The sequence below is a fragment of the Felis catus genome, chromosome X (assembly GCF_018350175.1).
Source record: "Felis catus isolate Fca126 chromosome X, F.catus_Fca126_mat1.0, whole genome shotgun sequence".
NCBI lineage: Eukaryota > Metazoa > Chordata > Mammalia > Carnivora > Felidae > Felis > Felis catus.
In genome coordinates this window covers 13,803,238-13,827,382 of record NC_058386.1, presented here as the reverse complement: position 1 = coordinate 13,827,382, position 24,145 = coordinate 13,803,238, and the positions used below count along the sequence as shown (strand labels likewise).

Sequence of the window (24,145 nt, the reverse complement as noted above, 5' to 3'; positions counted from 1 at the left end):
TTGTTTATTTATTTTGAAAGGGAGAGTGAGGGCAAGCACAAGTAGGGCAGGGGCAGAGAGAAAGGGAGAGAGAGAATCTCAAGCAGGTTCCACGCTGTGAGATCATGACCTGAACTGAAATCAAGAGTCAGACGCATGGGGCGCCTGGGTGGCGCAGTCGGTTAGGCGTCCGACTTCAGCCAGGTCACGATCTCGCGGTCCAGGAGTTCGAGCCCCGCGTCAGGCTCTGGGCTGATGGCTCGGAGCCTGGAGCCTGTTTCCGATTCTGTGTCTCCCTCTCTCTCTGCCCCTCCCCCGTTCATGCTCTGTCTCTCTCTGTCCCAAAAATAAATAAACGTTGAAAAAAAAAATTAAAAAAAAAAAAGAGTCAGACACTTAACTGACTGAGCCACCCAGGTGCCCCAATGTTGGATGCTTTTTCTGCATCCATTTAGGTGATCACGTCGCTGCACCCTCTAATTACAAAGGCAATAACAACCGCCCAAAACAAATCAATTTCCAGCTCCTTCCCTGTAATAATCTGTTTATCTTTCTACATTCCCTTCCAGACTGTGAGTTACCTGAAGTAGGGGCCCATCTTAGACATATTTCTATCCTCAATATCTAGTTAAGTGTGTGATTCATAGAAGTCACTCCATAAATGTTTGTGGTAATGGTGAGGATGAATTCAGCCCTCAGAGGCATCTAAAAGAAAAGACTATGACTGGGAGTGAAGTAGGGATGTTCTTAAGGCACAGTGTCCCTTACAACAAGCCGTAATTATCATCTGTCCCAAACACAAAGAATTTGAAAAGTCAAGTGGTGAGAGATCTCATGGTATACAGAAAGAGTCATGGTTATGGTCTTAGAAAGATGGCCTTGGAATGAGATAGCAGTTTCAAACATCTATTTTTTCCAATGCCCAAATTAAGAAGAGATGGTAATAATTCAGTATTCTTGTAGTAGGTAGACAGCAAAAAGGGCAACAGTTCTTCCCTTCCTGGACGCATACCTCCCGGCAATTCTCTAATCAAGAAGTGGAGTCTCAGGGAGCCTGGGTGGGTCACTTAGTTAAGTGTCTGACTTTGACTCAGGTCATGATCTCGTGGTTTGCGAGTTCGAGCCCCACATCGGGCTCTGTGCTGGCAGCTCGGAGCCTGGAGTCTGCTTCAGATTCTGTGTCTCCCTCTCTCTCTGCCCCTCCCCTGCTCACGCTCTGTCTCTCAAAAATAAATAAACGTTTTTTAAAAAAAAGGAAGTAGAGTCTCTTTCTCTGCCTCCTGAGTCTGAGTTGGTCTTGTGATTTGCTTTGACCAGCTCCAAGCGTAGCCCTCAAGAGGGTATGTGCACCTCCATGTTCTGCTGGAATCCTACAGACGATGAGAGATTCCAGACTCAGTCACATGATTACCCCAGCCAACACCCAGCCACCCCTAAGATGTGAGGCCATCTTAGCCCAGCTGGTGCTCAGGTGAGTTTCCAGCTGACCAGCAACTCATCACCAGCACGAGTGAGCCTGGCTGGGTCTGGCCCAAACTGCCAACTCAGAACTGTGGGCTCGATATGGCCTGTTCTAAGCCACTTTGTTTGGTGGCCATTTATCACCCAGCAAATGTTCATTGAGACAGAGGTAATATCTGCATCAATTGGAAGACCAGGTCTTGCTCCTGGATTTTTTAACTAACCAATTTCACACCGTTGGGCAAACCAGATCACCTTTTGGGCCTCAATCTTTAAACCAGAGAAACAAGGAAAGGTAGTGGACCGGCCCAGTGCTTTGTAAATGTCAGTAAGCAGACAATGATAAGCAGACGACGATGCTCCACAAGGAACCTCAGTACGTGAAACAGATGCAAACGCACCTGCTCTGGTTCTCGAGGAAGCTAAGCCCCATCTGTTCAGCTTTCCTGTCACTCCTCCCTCCTCCTCCCACCTCCACTCCCCGGAATGGCACCCCAGCAATCTGCGGATCCAGTCTGGAAAGCATCGTGCCGTTCAGTTTTTCTAAGGCTTCTTTCAGACTAACATTCCGTGATTCTAGGCCTGAAGGGGAGACTGACTTGCACGAACGGAGCCAGGTTGGCCCCCCTGGTAGCGCTGCCCACACCGTGTGGTAATTAGCTGTTTGCTTGTCTGTCTGCTCCAGCAGACTGAGCAACTCAACTACAACCAGTCTTCCCCCTTTTGGAGCTCCTTCCCCTACCCCAGCGATTGCCACGTGCCCTTCAACGCAACGCATCTCGCCAAGAAATGCCACGTAAGTGGAGGCCTGGGTGAACGGACGGATGAAAGGATGAATGAATGAACCAAAGGCCACATGAATGGATAAGTATTGGATAATAAGTAAATGGGCAGGTGAATACCTTTGACGTGTTATTCACAATGTTTGAAAGGCAGGATGAATTTAGCCTTCTCCCAAAGCAGGCTGGGGCTCCAGATAACATTTTCAACACTGTCCGATTACTCCCAGCAAACAGTTTGAAACAACAGTAACTAAATTAGTACATCTTGGAAAGCGGCCCCAGTGATTTTCTGAGATTTCCTATCATTAATTCCTTTCAAGGACAGGAAGCATCTCTCTCCACGTCCCTACCCTGAAAATGCCAGCCAGCCCCAGCCCGATGGATCACCCTCCCCCATCTTTGCAGTTGGCACGTGTGCCCAGATTTACTTGGCCTCTACACACACAGAACTTTCCGCGGTCATCTCTGCCCCACTTGTCCATCAATGGGTTTTCCCGAGAAGAGCCAGGGAAAGCTGACTTCACGTGCCACCCCCTTTGCTTGTGTGGCCCTGATGGGGGTGGGGCTCTTGGGGCTGTTCTGCAGCTTTCCAGCTGTGCGCTGAGAGCAGGAAGCCAGGGAGAAATGCTTTAGCTCAGGCCAGGGATTCCTCCTGTCCTCCTGTAAAGCTTCTGCTTCCTGCGCTAAGTTCTTAATGAATGCCTTCCATTTAAAATCATCTTCAGCTTTAAAGGAGGCTAACTTTGACAGCACTGTAAGCCAAGATAATCTGGCCAGAAAGTACTCTGATGAATTTAGTTTCTTTTTTTTTTTTTTTTCTTTAAGGTGGGGAATGAGCATGAAAGGTTGCAATCTGGAACAGAAGTAGAAATAAATTCCAGAGAACTGATGCAACATCACTGGAGTAAAGCAGTAAGTAGGGATGCTTGGTGATTTTTTGAGTTTAAAGAGATAAGGTGGTGTTTTCTTTTCTCGTCACTCTAGTATTTAAACAATGTGTCTCAATGGATAGATTTTTCCTGCCATAATGTTCTTTAAGTGACATAATGATTCTATTTAAAAACAAACTGATGCCCTGCAACTTTTTAGGAACATACTGATTGTATAAAATAAGATGCTTACTTTCTTCCATAATAAGCACTTAAAAATGTTCATTAGCCTTTGTATTACATAAGTAACGAGAGAAGCAAAAAAGACCCCCACTTCTAAAAAAAAAAAAGTTATCTATAATCCCACCTGCCAGAGATAACCACTGTTTAACATTCTAGAGTAGTGTCTTTCAAACTCTATCAGGAGATCATAAAATCAACTTAAAGGGTCACAGCTGGCATCTTAAAAAAATGAAACAGAAGAAAGGAGAAAAGGGGTAGAATTGCAGTGAAGTAGGACAGTGTAGGGAAGGATGGGATAAGATTGGATGGTAAAAGAAAAATACATATACCGGAATGCATCGCATAGAGCAAAGCAAGTATTTCTTTCATTTTGATTGCCAAGTAACACTCCATTGTATATATAAACCACATCTTCTTTATCCATTCATCCGTCGATAGACATTTGGGCTCTTTCCATACTTTGGCTATTGCTGATAGTGCTGCTAGAAACATGGGGGTGCATGTGTCCCTTCGAAACAGCACCCCTGTATCCCGTGGATACATGCCTAGTAGTGCCATTGCTGGGTCGTAGGGTCGTTCTATTTTTAGTTTTTTGAGGAACCTCCATACTGTCTTCCAGAGTGGCTGCACCAGTCTGCATTCCCACCAACAATGCAAAAGCGTTCCCCTTTTTTCCACATCCTCACCAACATCTGCTGTTTCGTGAGTTGTGAATGTTAGCCCTTCTGACAGGTGTGAGGTGGTATCTCATTGTGGTTTTGATTTGTATTTCCCTGATGATGAGTGATGTTGAGCATTTTTTCATGTGTCGGTTGGCCAAATATCATATGACTTCACTCATATGAGGACTTTAAGAGACAAAACAGATGAACATAAGCGAAGGGACACAAAAATATAAAAACGGAGTGGGACAAAACATAAGAAACTCTTAAATGTGGAGAACAAACAGGGTTCCTGGAGGGGGTGTGGGAGGAGGGATGGGCGAAACGGGTAAGGGGCATTAAGGAATCTACTCCTGAGATCACTGTTGCACTATATGCTAACTAATTTGGATGTAAATTAAAAAAAAATTTTTAAATAATAATAAAAAGAGAGAAGCAAGTATTGTTAATAAAACCATTGTTTCAGCGACTTGCATCTACTGGGGCCACAAATGTAAAATGTATTGCACACTGTGGATCATGATCAACACTTATTTTAGAAACACTGATTTGTGGGGCGCCTGGGTGGCTCAGTCAGTTGAGCGTCCGACTTGGGCTCAGGTCATGATCTCACGGTTCGTGAGTTCGAGTCCTGCGTGCTGACAGCGTGGAGCCTGCTTCAGATTCTGTATCTCCCTCTGTCTCTGCCCCTCCCCGACTCATGCTCTGCCTCTCTGGGTCTGTCAAAAACAAACATTTTTTTTAAATTCTAATACTGATTTATTATATATCCTTCCAGACATTTTCCATATTCCTGCATCTTAACAAACATGCAGTAATCTGCTGCAGAGTATTTCACTGTACCAACTTGTAGTCATGTTGCTTATTCAACCAATTTTCTACCGTTAATCATTTAGGGATATTCCCAATATTTCTTCATCATAAGCAAAGGTAAAGCATCTATGCATTTTAATGTTGCTCTTCCACTGATTTTCTTAGGTTAAATTCTGAAGTGAGATCTCTGTATACAGTTGTTTTGTGTATTAATCCCCTAAAGGCCAACTGTTTCCCAGAAAAGGGATACCGCATCACGCTTCCATCAGCAGTGTCTGAAGGTACCCTCATGCTCACCCCATCTTCATTCCCACCCCAAATCTGACCATTATCATTTTTTCATTTTGGCCTATTCGAATAAAGGGGGGGGGAGGCAATTTATTTCAATTTGGGGTGATCAGTAATCTGAATGGAGGTCACCCACCGTTAATGTGCATCAGCCTTCAAGCAACACCATAGAAGAGAGAAGGCCGACCCCTGAGCTAGAAGGGAAACCTCTGTATCCACAAGGTGAACCTTTGGGTTTTCACAGCAAAGGCCTCGATGTATAAACGGACTCCTGCTATAGCGACCAACTTATTTTACACAATCGGTGCGTTCCCCCAAACTACTAGGTTACAAGTAGACAACTAATCAGTTACAGCCAGACATGCAGCTACTGCCTTGCCCATTACACGTGTGAACATCTAACACGGCCACGTGTCTGTGTCAGACACGCAGTGGGTACTTCTTGATTCGTGGGCGTTCTCGTCCAAAGGTCCCAACCCTAGCCCTTCTGAACATCCAAGGACCCACCTGGACACCGTCCTTGGGTCTTTTCTTCTACGTCCGTTTCCCCGTCATACACCGGGAGGCAGAAGGCTACCCAGCGGTGCTAAGGTGGTAGGGGTGGGAGGAAGCGTGTGTGCGTGGAGAGCCCCTGAGGAAAGCAGGTGGAGCACCAAACTGCGGACGAGAGCCCCCGAGTCCTGGATTCCAAGTTTCAACAGTGTGCTCTCAAAGCCACTTGGCGGGGCCTCTGTTTCCTCACGTACCAAAAGCATATGTTTGCAGCACGGGCTTTTGAGGGGCTTGTGAAATAATATGAGACGAGAGTCGCAGAAAACATCCACACAATAAGTTTAGAGGTATGTGCGCGCACGCACTCCAATCCTCTCCACGTCCACCTGAACCTCTTTAGAAGAATCCCCTTGACAACAGTCCTCTAAGACAAAAATTCAGCCATCTTCCAAAAACTGGGGGCAGGGTTGGCTGCAGGAAAAAGCCAAAGGGGTGAGAAAGAAACAGCTGTAGGCTGTGCTCTCGGCCATCGGACATCCACACGTAGTAGATTTAGGCAAGAGATACTCAGGTTTACAGAGTGTGTCTGGATTCTTACAGGCCTCTTGTTCTGCATAAAGCTCTTTTGCATTTCACACCTGGTGGGTAAAGAAAGGCGTATCCTCCGCCCCCCTCTCCCCACCTGCAACTTCATAGAGCTGTCTCACTAGGCCTCTGGTTGTTAAAAGCGAGAAGTCAAGTCTCTACATTTGAAGAAAATCTGGTTCATGGTCCAAAGCGGTTCCCTCATGGAAAAATCAGCTCACCTATCCTCCAGTTAGGAAAAAGAACGAAGCAAAGTAAAGTTTAAAGCCACGTGCAAATTTATTATAAAACCCCACTCTCCAAGGCCCAGCTGAGTGTCACTCTTTCAGATTCAGCTGCAGAGGCTCCCCACGCCTTCACACCCAAAGTGAACCAAACATTCCACCAAAACACAAGGTAGCCGCGGGGCTGCCTGGCCCTCAAAGAGGTCTCAGATATTCCCGGGATGCTTGGAGGGGAAGGCCTGTGCTGAAACATTCACCCTTCAATTCTCCAATCACGTCATTTCAGACCAAGCAGGGAAGAGGCCCGGGGCGCTGGGGTGCAGGGGTCTGGGAAGCTGAGCCTCGGCCAGGGGTTTGAAACAAAGTCCTGCGGGCAGTTTTAGAATTCGCTGGAGGCTGTTTCAACCCCCAGAATCCACAAAGCTCCATCTAGCCGGGGTTGCTACTTTGTGGATCAGATATCCGAGGCCCTGAAAGCAAAGAAGAACCGGAATAAACCCCCTCAGGGAGACAGAAAAGCCTCCCCTCCTCTTGGTCTGTGGCCCTTCTGAGGAAGTGTTCTGCTTTGCCTCGATTTTGCATAAAATTTTGAGGGTTGGGGCAATCAGAGAAGGCAACTCTCTGTAGCTCTAAGGCTAATCCAGCCAAGCGATTAGAGAATGCGCCGGTCTTCCTCCTCCATTCCCAACCCCAGGAACGGAAGCAATTTGAAAATCTGAAAGGATCCTCCTCACAAAGAGCTGAAGCAGCGCCAATAAAGATTCCAACGTCAAACTCCGATTACATGGAGTTTGCGAGTGATTTGAAACATGGCTTTGTTAAGAGCCCTTGTCTGAGAATCAAAAGGCCCCATAACTATGCTTTAATTTAAAGAGAGGGGGAAGAAAGGTCTTTTTAAGTAGATCACATTTCCTCCATTTTAGACATCAAAACGTTGCCACTAAGGATCAGTGATAATCTTTACATTACGGAGAAACACAGCAAAACTTTTGCTTAGTCTAGAAGGCAAAGGACAAGGAATGAGAACAGTCACTGTCGCGGCCCTGAAGTGTCTTGTCGAGGGAGAAAGTTTTGTAAAACTACAAGGGAGGGAGTTTTTACCAGACAGAGATCTGCAGGTATGCTCACCAAAAGGCAGGAACCTGGATGTTCACAGCAACATCATTCAAAAGAGCTAAAACTGAAAATCACAGAAATGCCCATTAATAGAACAAATAAGCCACGGTATATCTGTCGGAAGGAATACTATATAGCGATGAAAATAAAAACTACAGTTCCATGCGACAATGCGAATGGGTCACCTAAATATAATTTTGAGGGGGAAAAAATCCAGATATAAAAAAAGCACATAAAAGCCAAACCAGCCAAAATATAATCCGTGCTATTAGAAGTCAGGGCAATGGCTACCGCCGGGAAGGTACGATTGGACGGGAACATTGGCATGATGTCTAGAAGGCTGCAAATGTTGTTTCTTGTTCCAGGGCCTGGCTACCGAGGGGTGTCCAATTTCTGAGGATTCCTTGAGCCGTACAGTCAGGATTTGTGCACATTTCTATATTTGTGTTATAACCAGATCTTTGAAGTTTTACGACTATACGTACATCATTTACACATGGGGGAAAGAGAGAAAGAGAGAGAGAGAGAGAGAGAATTCTTTTGGTTCCAGGTAGCCACGTTTCTCTAGAAGCTGGAACTCTGTCAACAAGTTTTTATATCCATTTGCTTACTTGAGGAAAGCCGCCACACTGCTCTGGTCACACACACAGAAACGCTCTACGCCTCTCAGAAAAAGATCCTACGGTTTAGCGCTTCTTTTGTTCAGTTACAGAACACCAAATACTTGGGAGTATTTTCACCATCTGTGCATTTTCAGGAAAAGCAGTCCTTTTTCCTCCCTGCACTGTACCTCCGTGTTAGTTCGGGTCCGCTGACGCCAAGGGCCATACCAAAGAGCTCCTAAATGGAAGAATACTTCTCCCTCATGCGAAGTCCGATCAGGTGTTGGCAGACAGCCTTCCACGTGGATTCAGGGACCCAGTGGTGGCCCTACCATCCCTAAGGGCCTCGGGGTCCTCTGCTGAACCCTCTGCGCGCCGCCAGCAGAGCGAAGAAGAAATAAACTGCCGGGGATTATGCAGGAGCTTTTATACATCCATCCTAGGGCAAAGCAACGGCCTCTGTCTCCCACATCCATTGGACAGAACTCAGTCACATGGCTCAACCTACCTGCAAGGGAGGCTGGGAAATGTAGTCTGGCTGTGTGCCCAGGAAGGAATGGGAAGTGCCGGTGAACAGCTGAGGCATTCTCTGCCACGGTCTGCCCAGACCTAGCATCTCCTCTCTTCCGCTAGCTGTTCCACTGTCTGACTACAGTGAGCAGAAGACGAAGGCCTGGACGTGTCATTATGGGAGAAGACGCATACGGTTCCAGAAAGCAAGGGCGTGGGTGTCCACACTCGGCACCGCTTCCACAACAGCACACATCCTAAGCCAGGCCTTCCCCGCCATCAGTAGAAGTCCATGCCCCCCTCCCCCCCCGAGAGTGAGGGCCTAATGGCTGCCAGACGCTAAATTGTTCTCACAGAGCTCCACGACAGGAGTTAGGCCAGCCAGGCCAGAAAGCAGGGTGGCGTTCTTCGGTCCTCATTTTTACCACACGTCCACCTGGCCACAATATTTACGGTGGTTGAGGAGCCACAGGGGGTGGGTTTTACCCACTTTTATACCTATTTCCTTTACCCAAGCCCGTGATAATAATCATGACGAAACAGCGACGAAAATGGTGGCATCCGTGGCCTACAGCTCTTAGCCCTCACTGGGTTTTCGGTGTATGCGCCACATGGTGCCACGCCATCCACAGGCGGACTCACTTCATCTTTACCACGGTTCTCCGTGGGGGGTACTAACGGTGTCCCCATCTCACAGGGAAGGAAACTACGGCACAGAAGCTACGAATGTGTCTAAGATGCCACAGCTGGCAAGTGGTGGGACTGAGAGGATCAAAGGCCAACATATACTTCCAGAAAAGTGAGCAGGATGAGGACCACAGCCTGTGATCACGACAAAATTCCCATCCCTTGGGGAACAAACCTTGAACCACGCTGACCAGGCCACAGAAGACACGCAGAGCAACTTGGAAAGACAACTACAAGGTGACAAAGTGAAGCGTCTCTCTGGGTTTTTTTTGCTTTTGTCTTTTTAACTTTCCTTCTCACTCAACGGCCATTAAAGCCTTTGAAGTGACAAATCAAGAAAACCCAAGAGGGCTTCAAATGCGCACTGCCGGGCCAATACTCTTAATAGCTTGCCCCGCTCGCTGTCTTTTCTCCAGTGTACTTGGAAGTGAACCCCACTTCTCATCATCTCATCCCCCCCCCCCATCACCAGCCTGAGGTTCGCTGGTCTTAGGGTGTGGGGCAAAGAGTTAAAATAAAGCCACACAAGTGGCAACCTTATGCAATGTATTTTTCTTCGTGCAATTGGATTAGTTTTAATTAGCAGAGGCTAAAATTTTGCCAGATGAGCACTCGTGACATCTGATACCTGAGCCGACTTCCAACATCTCTTCTCTCACACTGAAGGCATTTAACCCAAGTGAAACTCAGGAAACCTTCCACGGTGTCCTTCCCGGGGTCTCGTCTCGGTTTGTCCACTTTCCCCCACACCGCCCCAAACTCTGAAGCTCCTGTTCGTGAAGCAAAAAGCCCTAGGACTTCTCACAGGGAAAAGGATTTCTGCGGTAGTTATTCGTGCTGCACCGCCCCCCTCCGCCCCCAACCCCGAAGTTCATCTCTAGAATCCAACTCTCCATAAACACGCGCCATCTTGCTGTTGAAGCTCTGCAGGGGTGAGGAGGGGCTGGCTGAGGCAGCAGAACTCTGATGCGAAGTTAAAAAGCTTTACTTGCATTATTAAAATATAAATACAGGCTCGAGGAAGAGAGTCCAGATGCATGCTGGAGAGAAACATAAATATTGATATTAAATTCTAATGAACATTATGTCTCACTGGCTGTCGTGTCTCCTCTTTGCTCCCTCAGACGTCTAGCACTCAAAATCAAGAGTAGGTGAACTCCAGAACGGGGCTTCTTATTTCACAGGTCTAGATGCACTCAGACAGAGTAATCAGAAATCAGATTTTCAAAAACTTTGGTCACCCTCCACCCAGGCTTCGAGCATCAGCATTGGCTGAAAACACATGTACAAATCGGTACCCCCTGCCACTTCCAAACTGGCCTAAGGTGAACAAGGTCCTTTTTTTCACGTCCCTTAAAATGCTATTTTAGCTTTATCTTAAGAAAAACTCCTACTTCTTTTTTTTTTTTAATTTTTTTTAATGTTTATTTATTTTTGAGACAGAGAGAGACAGAGCCTGAACGGGGGAGGGTCAGAGAGAGAGGGAGACACAGAATCTGAAACAGGCCCCGGGCTCTGAGCTGTCAGCACAGAGCCCGACGCGGGGCTCGAACTCACAGACCGTGAGATCATGACCCGAGCTGAAGTCGGACGCTCAACTGACTGAGCCACCCAGGCGCCCCAAAAACCCCTACTTCTAAGCAAATCCCGCAGCCTCTGAGGCCAGATTCTGATCCCTCCGCCCCGATCCTGCCTACAGCTCAGCACCAAGATGTTATCGACAGCCAGCGCCATCAGGCCAAAGGGAGGAAACACCACCGTTCCAAACTGTCTGAGTCGGATCCTCCGGGAGAGCCCTGAAAACATTTTTTTCCATGCCCATAGTCATACAACAGGCCCGGCAGGGGCTGGGGTGAGGGCACCCGAATTCAAACACTGCTCTCCTAACTCAAACGAGCATTATCCATCTGGAACGCGGGAAGAGTCTGTATCTTACTAGGGGTGTGGGCCGCACAGGTGAATACCGTTGTTAAAACTCATCAAACCACACACTGGACCGTATGGAAAGTAGACCTTGATTTTATTTGAGTTTTTTTTTTTTTTTAAGTCTCAGAACACCTTTTAAAATGGTCCAAGGCAGCAAAATATGATTAATCAACAAGACTCTGGAAGCGCGGACTCCCTTGACATTCAGAAGTGGCTTTACAAAAGGCATTTGACACATGTGAGAATTTGCTCGCGCTCCTAGAAGGACTGGGACACGTTGTAACATGGTTTCCTTTGAAGCGCGTCTGGCAGGGTAAGAGGGGAGGAGAGTTTTCCTTTCCCCTTCAATTTTATGCCCTCCTGTAGGGGTCGCATTGCCTAGCCCTAAAACATGAATCAAAAAATGTCAACAGCTCTAAAGTGGATCCAACCACTTCTCGTTACCTCCGCCAAACCACCTCCGTCTCTCTCACCAGGAAAGCTGCAGCCGCCTCCTACTTGCTCCCCCTGCTTCTAGCCCTGCCTCCCCGCAGCCTTCTCCAGTCCCAAGAGCCGATGTGACCCCTTCCAACTCTAAGTCAGTGCTGCTACTCCTAGGCTTAAAACACTCCACTGGGGCCCCATTTCACTCAGAGTAAAAGGCCTCAAAACGGCCTACAAGACCCTCCATGAAGCACCCTCTGCCCCTCCTCCCTGGCCTCCCCCCTCTTCTCCCACTCTTCTCCTTACGCCACATCCACCACACGGGCCGGCCCCTTTGCCATCCCTTCACCAAGCCAAGCACGCTCTCGCCTCAGGGCCTTTGTACCGGCCCCGCTTCCCTCTGCCAGAGCCCTCTTCCTCCAGCTCTTTCCGGCCTGGGCTCAAAGGCTGCTCCCTCCGTGAGGTCCACCTGACCACACCATTTCAAGCAGCAACTCCGGGTACCCGAGTGGCCCTGTTGGTTGAGCAACTGACTCTCCACCTCGGCTCAGGTCCCGTTCTCAGGGTCGTGAGTTCAAGCTCCACGTGGGGCTCCACACTGGGCACGGAGCCTACCTCAAAAAAAAAAAAAAATTAAAATAAAAAACGAAAATAGCAACCCCACACCACAAACCTTGTCAGGTTCGAGTCCTCTGACTGGCCCTCAGTTTCTTTTTGGCCCCTAACACAGCCTCCTAAGAGGCTTTGTAATCTCCTTAAAGGTGTGATGTTTGTTCTTTTTGGTTTTTCTCTCTCTGCCGAAAGCTCTTTGTAATGTCTTGCTCACTGATGAAACTCCAGTGCCTAGAAGAGTGCCTGGCCTATAATAAATGAACGAATCTAAATAATAAGAGCATCGGTCAAATTTTATTTCTGTACTTCCCTGCATCACCAAAAGAGCCCCCAAAGAGCATAGAAATCTTAACAGTTCGCTGACCGTGCACAGGGACGTTGCGCTGTTTGGCCGGCTGTCTCCTTCCCCTGACCCAGCATCTCACAGACTTAGGCACAAGGTTCACCTACCTGGAAAAAATGACCACGTGCCTCCCACTCTGCACGCTCCAATTACAGCGCCAAGGAAATGACAGCCAATAATGACCAGGGGCTCATCACGCGCCAGGCACGGTTTTCAGGGCCCGTACACCTTGACTCCTTCGATCCTGTCAACAACCGGATGCCAGGAAGTACTCTTGGTACCTCCATCCCATAACAGACCAAGAAAAACAATTCGAGAAATTGTCCAAAGTCACACAGCTTTGAAGGGGTGGAGCTGGGATTTGAGCCCTCGTGGTCTGACTCCAGAGCCTGCACTCTTCACCACATACTCACTTGCTTCTCAACAATTAGATAACCCGGACGCTCGCCAAACTTACTCAAACGGAGCCTAAGCAAACGCCAAAGGTCATGAACTCCAGACCTTTCCCTCAGAACAGAGAACGAGTACACGAGGTTCCCCCGGGTGTCCTCAAAGAAAGAGATAAGCACTCTGATTCTCTGCCTTTCACAAACCAAGTGCCTTGGAGTCAGAGAAATCGACCCTAGGACCCAGAAACTCCCCTTGCAGTCCAATGCTGTGGTCATCCTATGGCCAAAACACCGAGAGTCCCCAAAATAAACTCTTTATCCATTCTCTGTAAGAACATTTAAAGGGCCCCTCTGATGGCTGTGAGTCCCGTTTGAGCCAAACTAACCTCAGTTCGCTTTTGAGTAGGGTTATTAGATGGGGAGATCAAAGGAATGCTACAGACATATGGTATCTTGATTTCAGCAAACCATTTGACAGTCGCTCGTGATGGTAAATCTTGTGGGCAAGGTGAAGAAATGTGGTTTGAATGGGAGGGTGGGGGGTGCATCTGTGGCAGCTGCAACAATGGTACCCAAGGAATGGTGATTGACAGACATCATCTCGGAGGGACACTGACGGTACTGCCTGCCAACCGACTCTGGCCTTGAGTCCATCTGAACAATCATTTTATCAAAGATGTGGATGACGGGCTAGAATCATGTTTATGTCTGCAGAGAGCAAAACGCTGTGGGCAGTAGCTGACACATTGCATCAAGATTTTAAACCATCACCACTGATTGGAAATGAAAGAGCAAGGCAAGCAAGATTCAATTGAACAGAGACAATGGGGGAGTCTTGTGAAATTTAAGTTCAAAATACCAAGCGCACAATGGAGTAGAGGAAACCCCGTGTAAAACAACCGCCGCTGGAAAGGGAAGTTTGCGGGCCCTAAGAGCAATAATGCGGCAACGATGCCCTGCAATGGTTAAAACAACAAGGGCCACTGGGCCACCTCAGTCCAGCAGAGTGTTCAAACGAAGAAAGGAGCGGGTCCACTTGTGCCCTGCAACCCTCGATGGGAGGTTGGATTTGATAGGCGCTCGGGCCTTTCCCAACTCTGAGAATCCCAAGATTCTCCAACTCTTGTTAAATTCCTTTTATTCTCGGTTAATTTCACATCGAAGGACTTAGGTACTTCACAGTTAAGTCATCTTTCAGCATATGGACGCCCAGGTCTTCAGATTCCTGTTTCAGTACACGCTAACCTTCTCATGTTCGTTAGGGAATTGAGCAGTGGACATTAACGTCAGAAACCAAACTGGACCGTGTCTGTCTTAGTCATTCACAATGATGAGCGAGACGGGATCTCTGCCCTTTGTGGGCTTGCAGTGTGGTTGAGGGCTTTCCAAATCCTTGTTTCCACAAATTTAGATCTTAGAATGAGAGCCTTACATTGAGAAACCACTCCCATCTCATATTTATTTAGTTCGTTAGTTAGTTATTGAGAGAGCGTGCGCGCAAGCAGAGGACAGGCAGAGAGAGAATCTTAAGCAGGTTCCATGCTCAGCAGGGAGCCCTATGTGGGGCTCGATCCCACAAACCATGGGATCATGACCTAAGCCAAAATCAAGAGTCAGATGTTAACCCGCTGAGCCACCCTGGTGCCCCCCTCATTATTTTTTATTTCACTTATTATTAAGATGTGATTCATGAGGAATTCTTGATGCAAAAAGAACTTTGAGGAATTTTTGTGATTGATGGTTTGTTCCAGGCATACTCTTCCTATGATTTCTAAGTACAGTGTCCTACAAAATCTTGTGTTCCATGATTTTTAATAGTAAAAATAAAGGAAAAAGAAATAAAATTGAGCTGTCAAAACAAAATTCCAATCACATTTAAAATTGTCTCTGTCCCTAAAATTTCAAAGCATTATATGAAGTCAATGAATTCTTAAGACTCGGACGATAGAAGAGATTTCATATGTCATTGCAATTTAAAGGTAATGCCCATTAAAGGTAGACCAGAAGCTCTGAGACTGGAGACATTTCTGAGAGCTTATGTGGAATTTACACTTTCCTGACGGCATTATGTGGGAAAGGCCTCCACAAACAGGAAGAAAAAAAAAATCTTTTTTGTTACCGTCTTAGCATTCTCAGCCCCACAGAATCTCAAGGATTTCCTAGGTAAAGTGGTTCAATAGTTTTGATTTAAAAGCCCAATCCAGTACAGCAAGAAAAGTCTAGAAAGAAATGTGTTGCTGTTACTAGTTATGAGGAAATTACAACCATGAATTATTAACCTTTGAAAGATTGCTTTCTTCTCAGTTGTTCCGTGATGGATTTAAAAGCAGCTTTCAATGGAGCTGTTAGGATCTCACAACGCATCAGAGAAGCTCGCTGAGCAGACAGGAGGAAAAGAAATCTAACCACAGTTGCTGAAACATCCAAAACAACACTGCAAGGAGGGGGGGCGGGGTGTTGCAAGTGGCAGAACAGACAGAATGGGGGAGGGGGAAAGAATCATCCCTCTAGGAGCAGAATGAACCCGTGATTAGTGTTACCATATGAGCCCAAAATGATGAATTCACCCAATGTGTTACTTCCTAGTATCTTTCTGGGTTTAGCAGTTTCTGTGTCCGCTCTGCTCTGGCTGAAATGCTTCTCAAATAGGGAGCTTGGATCTCCAGGGGCCACCACTGACCCCATTCCACAGGTCTATAAACAGTACTCTCAAAGGCTGACAAATGGAACACTAAAGAGTGGATGTGTCTTCATCATAGTAGCCTTGAGTTCCTTCTGTACCCCTTCTCACCCCTGAAGCCCTGAAGATATGCCCTAAAGGGTAAGAAGTTATTTCCGGACCCACTGCAGAGCATCTGGGAGGGGCCAGGCATGTGGCTAATATAATAATCCTGGGGCAAATAGCTCAAGGAAAAAGAGTGAGAAACATCACCTCTCCTATACTCCTAGCCCTATGTCTCTGCCCTCACAGTTTAAAAATTAAACAGATTGTTTTGGTCCAGGTTCCCCCAGACCCTATGAGTGCAAATACAAGTTCAAGTAGTTTATGTGGAAAGCAACCCCAAGAACCACCCACAGGGGAATGAGACAGTGAGATGGAGAAAGGGAGGCCGAGAATACACAGTGCATTATCAAACAAGTCAGCACGGCGGGCACCTAGAGCTCAATCCTACTGGGGTGCCCTGAGAGATGGTGTATAACATTCAAGGAAGCTGAGGCATTCGTCCACCAATGCCCCATCCACCAATGGTTGAGTGCTGCTTCAGGAGCATTTAACTCACCGCCACTTCTGGCTTCCCCTACATTCAAGACCAACCGTGGTCCATTAGCCAGGGAAAAAAGCCCCAGGCAGAGTCAGGAGTTTACCATAAGCAGCCTTCAGCATGTGAGGTGAGGGCTGGAGGAACACAGACAGAGTGCCAACACTGGTGGCTGTTTGGAATGAGAAAAGCTAAAAGTTAGCACAGAGTTCTAGAAAACTTGTAGGTGGGGAGGTGGTTGGCAAGGAACTGGGTTCCACTTCACGGAGGAGATGCTGTGTTGGCTGAGTATCAAAGAATGAGTAGGAATCAGCCAGTGAAATGTTCCAGAAGCAAAGAGTAGTATACACATAGGCATGAAGAATGAGAAAGCCTGGCAAGTTGGGGAATGCCCAAGAGTTCAGTATGACTGGATTAGGGTAATAGATGGAGAAGACAGAGAGGGACAATGGGTAGAAGGGCAAGAGATGAAGCTTGTCAAGTGGACAGAAGCATATTGAGAAGGGCCTTGATTTTAATATAGTAATTCCCCTGGATTTGCGTGGCAGTGCATGGGAGAAAAGTCTAGTGCTTGGGGGCATAGCTTGTGGACTCAGCCCTGGATCCTAATTCAAGGCTCCAGCATTTTCTAGCTGTTGCTACCTGGAGCAAGTTGCTAATCGTCAATAAAGTGGGAAACTAACAGTAGCTCTCTCACAGAGTTATTGTGAGGACTGAATAAGTAATTCATATGACTAGCACAAGGCCTGACATAGAGCACAACTGAATAAATGCTAGCTACAAAATAAAATCAATCCACTCGCTAGATGACAGAAGTGCCACTTCGGTGCAACGGAGAAATGACAGTCTTTTCATTAAGTGGCAATGGATTAATTGTGCATCGATATGGAAAAAATTCATCTTGACCCCCTACCTCACACCATTTGCAACTATCAACGCCCTGTGACTCATGACTGTAAATGACAAAGGCAAAACAAAAAACTTCTATAACACAGAAGAATATCTTTATGACCTTGGGGTCGGCAAAGATTTTAAGAACAAACAGAACAGAACACAAAAAACACTAGCCATAAGGAAAAAGATTGATAAACTGAACTACAAAAAAATAAGAATTTCTGCTCACCAAAAGATAACACTCGGAGAGTAAAAAGGCAAGCCACAGAGTTAGAGAAGGTATTTGCAACACCTAGAGCTCACTAATGACACATATCCACAATATATAAAGAACATCTACAAGACAGTTTTAAAAGGCACAAGAAATCTTACTGAAAAATGAGCAAAGGCCATGAACAGGTAACAAAACAGCATATCCAAAGGGTCAAAAATATACACGAAAAGGTGCTCAATCTCACAAGCCACCAGAGAAATGCAAATTAAAACCACAATGAGATCTTTACTATTCTAACCCACCAGTGTAGCTACAGTTAAAAAGACAGTACCAGTGTTGGTGAGGATGCGGAGCAACTGGAACTTTCACGTACTTCTGGAAGTACAAATTGGTATAACCAGTTTAGAAAACGGTAGGCAGTAGCTACCAAAGCCAAACATATACATCCCCTGTGCTCCAGCAATTCCACCCTTAGATATATATCAAACAGTTGGGGGTATATTAGGTCATCAAAACACATGCAGAAAAATGTTTGTGGCAATAGCCCTAAACTAGAAACAACCAAAATGTCCATCATCAGGAGAATGGATCAACAAATAGAGGAACATGCATGCAGCGGAATGTTTTTCAGCAACAAGAATGAACAATCTACTGTATATGTAACAACATGGAGGAAATCTTACAAACATAATGTTGGGGGAACAGTGCTAGACACAAAAAGTATATACCATGTGACTCCACTTACATAAAGTTCAAAGCCAAAACAATCTAACTGATGGGGGTAGAAGTCAGAATAGTGGTTACCTTTGGAGCGGGGGACAGTGACTGCTAAAGGGAGATTATTTCAGGATACGGCCATGTTTTATTTCTTGATCTGGGTGACGGTTACGTGAGTTGTTCACTTTGTGAAAATTAACCAAACTGCACACTTACGGTCTCTGCACTTTTCTACGAGAATGTTAAGCTTCACTACAAAGCCTACTTTAAAACTCAGTAACTAAATACAATCAACAGCAACCAAAACGCCAACGATATTAAAATGTCTAAGGATGAACGGCTGGGGGTCGAGGCTCGTGAAGTAATTCCAAAGTCTCAGGTTTTAGTGACTGAAAAGCTGGACTTACTTCAAGTTTATGACCATAAATCTCAGAAGGCTCTCAACACAGCCAGGTAATCCTGCTTCCTTACTGCGTCCGAGTTCCCTCCCTGAGACAACATTAACACCCTGCCTTCTCTCCTCACATCACTGACACCATCTCGGCTGATGACCCCACCATGCACCGCACTGAGAAAAACCCGCTGTAATCATGTAGGAGCACCCCATCCCCCCCACACACACACACCAGCTCAGCAGCCTGCCAGCCATCTCTACCCGTATATCGTACTCACATCTCCAGCCTGGGCCTCTCTTTTGAATTTGGAATTCACACATCTAATTGTCTAAGACACATAAGGTATCTCAAGATAACATGGCAAAAATACAAAACTATTGGTGCCACACACACACACACACACACACACACACACACACACACACTAAAATATCCACTCCTCCATTAATTAGCCTTACCCATTTCTGGAAGTAGTACCCCCTTCTACAAGTTGTTTAAGAGCAAAAAAAATCTAGGAGTCGTCCATAATCATTTTTTTTCCTCTCCTCTCTGGTACCCAATCCAATTAATAAATCCTGTCAATTCTATTTCCAACATGAATTCAGAATCCTACCACCTTTCACAATCTCTATAGGTACCTCTCAAGTCCTGACCACCATCACCAGTCACCCTGTCTAACTGGTCCAGCCGCCTCCAGACTTGCCTCCAGAGTGACTTCACTGACGTATATGCCAGATCGGGTCACCCCTGCAAAAACCACCCCAGCCTGGCTCAGGGCAACAGAAAGCAGCTGTCCGTGGATAAAGCAGCCTGCAGACGACATAGGGATGGTGTTCAGGGCGGGAAGGCCACCCAGGGGGTATGGAGGTACCCAGACCCCTTCAAATGGGGAGAAAAGGAAGCAGGGGTTATTTTTAGGCTTCCTCTCCCTTTGAAACTCCCTTAGGCCTTGAACAATGCTGAAGGGAGATGCATCACATAGTAGATGCCAGTGGTAGTCCACCCACAGCCCCTGTGCCCTCCCCAGAGGACCCCCGCAGACATTCCTGTAGACAACACAGGCTTTGTGCAACTGTCTACCTGGCCCAGGAGCCTGCAGAGCACACACACGGGGCAGGCGCCAGGAGCCAGCGAGTTCGTGCTCCAAGTGTTACTTCCCATCGGTGAGGGGTAGAAGTTGGTGCATAAGTACTGAAGCTTCCTCACCCCTCAGCAGAACACTTGTGAGGGGGGTGCTGGATTGAATCCCAGTTGCCCACAGTGGTAACCAACTCACAACATGCATGAACTTTCCTCCCTTCCCTGTCTCACCTCCCCACGCCCCCCTTGTGCTTCCAGGAATCTGCTCTCAAAGAAACTACTTGCACAGAAATCCTTATCTCTGGGTCTGCATGCTAGGAAGCCCACACAAAAACACAGAACGTTGTGTCTTTCCTTCCAAAGGTTAGGTTTTCTATGACACCAGACGACAACAATGCCATCCTAAGTTTATATGGACAAAAGAAGAGAGAGATCTGGACACAGATTGTGGACACAATGTTTTAGAAAAATTAAAAAATAATAGGAGATTTTAAGCCCATCCCTGGGTATTAATTAGCCCATCTTTATTTATCTAGCCATGTATAAATACATATAAAGAGTATTCCTGTAAAAGAACCTGGAAGGACTGTGTTAAATTCCAGATACATAACTGCCCACTACTGTCTCTAAAGAAAGAGGGGAGAAGGGGGCACATTCTGCCCCATCACTGAGTTTCACTTGTGTGAAATCTAATTTAAGGAGCCATGTGCCCCCTCCACACACACACAGAAATGTATGCACCACTCAACGGTCTGCAAAACTTCCCTCCAGTTCTTTTGAAGTGAACTCACCACTCACCCCAACCGCACTCCCCAGATATCAGCGCTGTAGAAAGTGAAGGGCTTGTCCCTGCTGTGTGGTTTGGGGTAAAAAAGGAGGCAGGATTAAAGCGCTCATTTCAAGTCCCAGAAGTAAAATATGACTTGGCCTACGGCAATCCTAATTCTTTCCAGAACTCATCCCGGAATTGCCCTTTTAAACAACCAGTCATTAACCCAACTCTGGGTCTTTTATAGCTTCGAAAACCGATCGCGCACATCATTTATTCATTAGGCTTATTATTATTATTGTTATTGCAGAAAAGCAGCGAATTCCCGGGGCGCGGCGCAATGGGGTTTTTGTTGGGGGGGGGTGTGCCAGTGGGGAGCGTCGGCGAGGACGCAGGGCTGGGTGGCAGGGCAGAGGTGCCCGGAAATCCCCGAGGAAGGATGCCGCGACAGCGCCCCCGCCCCGCGCGCTCCGAGGCCACCGCGCTCGGGCGCAGCTGCTGCAGCAACGGGGGAACCTTCTTATGTAAGTGAGAGCCGCTGACATCACCTTCGCCGCGAGCGTCGCAGCCGGACTAGGCGCCAAAGGACCGGCGCGCGGGCCTAGTGCCCCCGCCCACCGTCGGTTCGTTCCTAAAGGATTCTGCCGCCGCCTGATTTGACCGACCGTGCGCCAACGGACCCTCCGGAGCGCCTCTGGGAGGGCAGATGACACAGAATGACATTTAGTGGGAGCCCTAGTGTGTCGCAAGAGTGAAGTTAAAGGGCAGCAAAGATGCCCAAGGGTCTTCCACACGCGGGTGGATTTGGGTGACAGGACGCGGTGGAGGAGTGGCGGGGGGGGGGGCGGGAACGGGGACACGCCTCCGGGATGCTCCGAAGGCAGATGCCACACAGAGCCATTTAATAGGAACCCTGCCCTGGCGGGTGCCGAAAAGATGCCCAGGGAGCTCATGGATCTCTCCAGGGCCCGGGCCACTCCTCCCTCCACGCCCTTCCCCGCGGCCCCTCCGGGCCACAAGGCTGTAGCAGAGGCTTTGGAGTTCACTTGCGAGGCGTGCTGCGCCGCGCTGCGTCGCACCCCAGCTCAAGGCACAAGTTCGGGGCTAGGCGCAGACCCTGTGGTGACAGTAAGAGTGACAAAACCCCTACGGCGTGGCAGAAGCCCTAAAAGGACACTCGCTACCCCTGGAGCCCCCCCAAACACGCATGGGGGGTACTACATAGGGCTCGGGGCTGGGAGGCTGGAAACCACAGAAGTTGCACCAATCCCCCGCCCCCCCGGGGAGGGACGGGGTAGATGAGCTCCGGAGATGAATGACAGACCCCCCTACCTCCCGGGTCCCCATACACGCTCCCTCTCGGCCCGCGGCTGCCCGCGAGTTCCGAGGCCGCCCCTTTAACTTTCTCCCCGCCGCGACTGCATCCCTGTCTCCAGCCCAGCCCGAACTCCCAGCCAGAGGAGGGCTGGGGTGGGTCCCGGAGGAGGGGAGGGTGGGGAAGGGAGAGTAAGGTGCAAGCTGCAGCGGCCGCGGCGCCGGGATTGCGGTGACCGGGGAGGGCGCGAGGGTGCGGCGCCGGAGCGGAGGGGCGGACGGCGCGGGTACTCACGGACTGCCTCCTGCTTGGGGTCCAGCGTGCCGAGGACGCGCTGCACGCCACCGAGCTTGCCCTGCAGCGCCCAGACGCGGCGGTGGGTCAGCTGGATGTCGCTCTCAAGCTCCTGGAAGAGGCTGCACGCGTGCCGGGCCACGTCCGAGAGCTGCCGGAGGACGCGGGCCAGCGCGGCGTTGCTGACCGCGCACAGGTCCAGCATGAGCAGCACGGCCGCGGCCGCCGCCGAGGACGCCTCGCCCGCCGCGGCCGCGGCCGCCGCCTCCGCGACCCCCGCCGCGCTCTCCTCGCCCGCTGCTGGCGCCTCTCCGTGCGGCGGCTGCGCCTGGTCGGTCGGGGCGGGCGGCGGCGGCCCGGGTGGCGCGGGGGGCACACGGGGAGGTTCCTCCGGCCCGGGCGCCACGGCCTCGTCCCGTCGGCCGGGCGGCTGCAGGGGCGGCGGCGGCTCGGCGCTGCCTCCGTTCGCGTCCTCCGCCGGGCCGGGCGCCGGGCGCCGCTGCCGGCACAGCCATTGCGGCTCCACGATCCTCTTGGCGAAAGGCATCCCGCGAAGCCGGGCCGCGACTTTCTGGTCTCCTCAAAGAGCCCCTGGCGAGCGGGTAACCGGGCGCGCCCACCTGGGCGGAGAGGGAGCGGGAGTCGGGCAAAGGCGCGACCGGGCGGTCCGGGTACGCGGGGGCTCCTCCGTTCACCTGGTCTCCTCCTCTTCCCCGCCCCTCTAGCAAATCAGTCCACCTGGTCCTCCTCCGGGCGCACCGTTCCCTGGGTAGGATGACAAGAGCCGGGCACGGAAATCCGGGGGGTGCGCCTGGGCTCTCCTCACTTGCTTCCAACCCCGGTCGGCTGGCTCAGCTCCATCATTCCTGCCTCGCCGCCGCCGCTGCCGCCGCCCCGGCCGCTGCCGCCGCCACCGCCTATATAAATGGGCGTGTATGTGTGTGTGTGTATGTGTGTGTGTGCGTGCGCGTGTGTCTGTCTGAGTGTGTGTGTGTGCGCGCGTGTCTCGGTGTGAGTGTGTGCGCGCGCCTCAGTTTGAAAGTACCCCGGCGCAGGCCTCTCCCCGCGCGCCCCTCGGCCGCCCCGGGGAGCGACTGCGCCCGGGATCTCACTCCCTCTCTGGGCGGGCGGGGAGGAGGTTTCGGAAAGGCGCTTTGAAAACCCGGAGAGAGGAATCCGCCTCCAGCCCGGGCGCAGGAGGCGGCGCGGGGGCGGCGGGGCGGACGCAGGGCGGGGGGAGGCCGGGGCGAGGGGGGCGCAGCGCCCTGTGCGGCCGCTGGGAGTCACTGGTGGCCTCAACGCGCCCGGCGCGCTCCGACGCGCAGACACTTCCTCGCACCCAAGGGGTTAGGATAGAGACTCTCAGCGTGGTGGGGGCGGGGAGTCCTCAAATTGAGGCTGGGGTTGTGGGTAGCGAGCGCAGAAGTTGGAGGGTGGGGTACTGGGGATGCGGCAGATTTGGCGTGTTGGAGCAAGTTGCTTCGCCGAATTCCAGCTCTGAGCAAGTCCTTTGGGTTCTTAGCAGGAAAAACTGGGCTGCCCCTCGGAGAGCCCCGGGCTCCGTGAGCGCAGTGAGACAGACGGGCTGGGAGGTAATGGGGCTCGGGCGCTTCCCAGAGTGGCCAGGGTGCGGTCTATACCTCTTCCCAGGCAACTCTCCGCCGCCTGCGCTGGGCCAGGTCTCTAAAGATTATCATGAATGAGGCCCAAACCACCAATGAGCGAAAGCCCCAGAAAACTGCTTGCAAAACTCATTGACACGTTAGGTGAGATAAGCCGGATCACCTGCGCGTTACCCTACTGTGCTGATCACACACAGGGATTTTAGAGTTCTTTATCGGCGAGATGATGATTCCCAGAAGAAAGTTTTCCCCTTCAGCTAACTGAAAGGTATAATTTCTAAAAATGCATGTATTTCGATTGCAGCGGGCTGCAGGCTGGATGCTGTCAGCCTAAAACCTAAAAAAAGAGTTTGGGAAATGTTAATAAAACACATGCTTTCATCCCTCCAAAAAGAATACTGTAAAAATATTTTTTTTTTATTCTAAAGCCACAAGCCAGATCTTGGGAATGCAGCCTTCATTTCATGTGTCTAAAGAGAACATGGAAAAAATATGTTTTATGGCAACAATAAAGTCCTCCAGTCCTGCCCTGGTGCCTCCTCTCTCCCTGCCTTTAGTGGGAGCCTGCACAGGGCCCCA

At 49.3% G+C, this 24,145-nt stretch overlaps 1 protein-coding gene across 2 annotated transcripts in view; it reads right to left on the bottom strand.

The window, feature by feature from the left end:
• Positions 1 to 23,096, bottom strand: part of NHS (NHS actin remodeling regulator) — a 342,272-nt gene extending 319,176 nt beyond the window's left edge. The window contains exon 1 of one of the 2 annotated variants that reach the window (XM_023248865.2): positions 21,945 to 23,096. In XM_023248865.2, coding sequence (XP_023104633.2) covers positions 21,945 to 22,491 — 547 coding nt within the window. In that variant the 5' untranslated portion in view covers positions 22,492 to 23,096. The remainder of the gene's footprint in view (positions 1 to 21,944) is intronic. The other variant, XM_023248864.2, reaches the window with a different exon arrangement.
• Between the last annotated feature and the right edge of the window lie 1,049 nt (positions 23,097 to 24,145).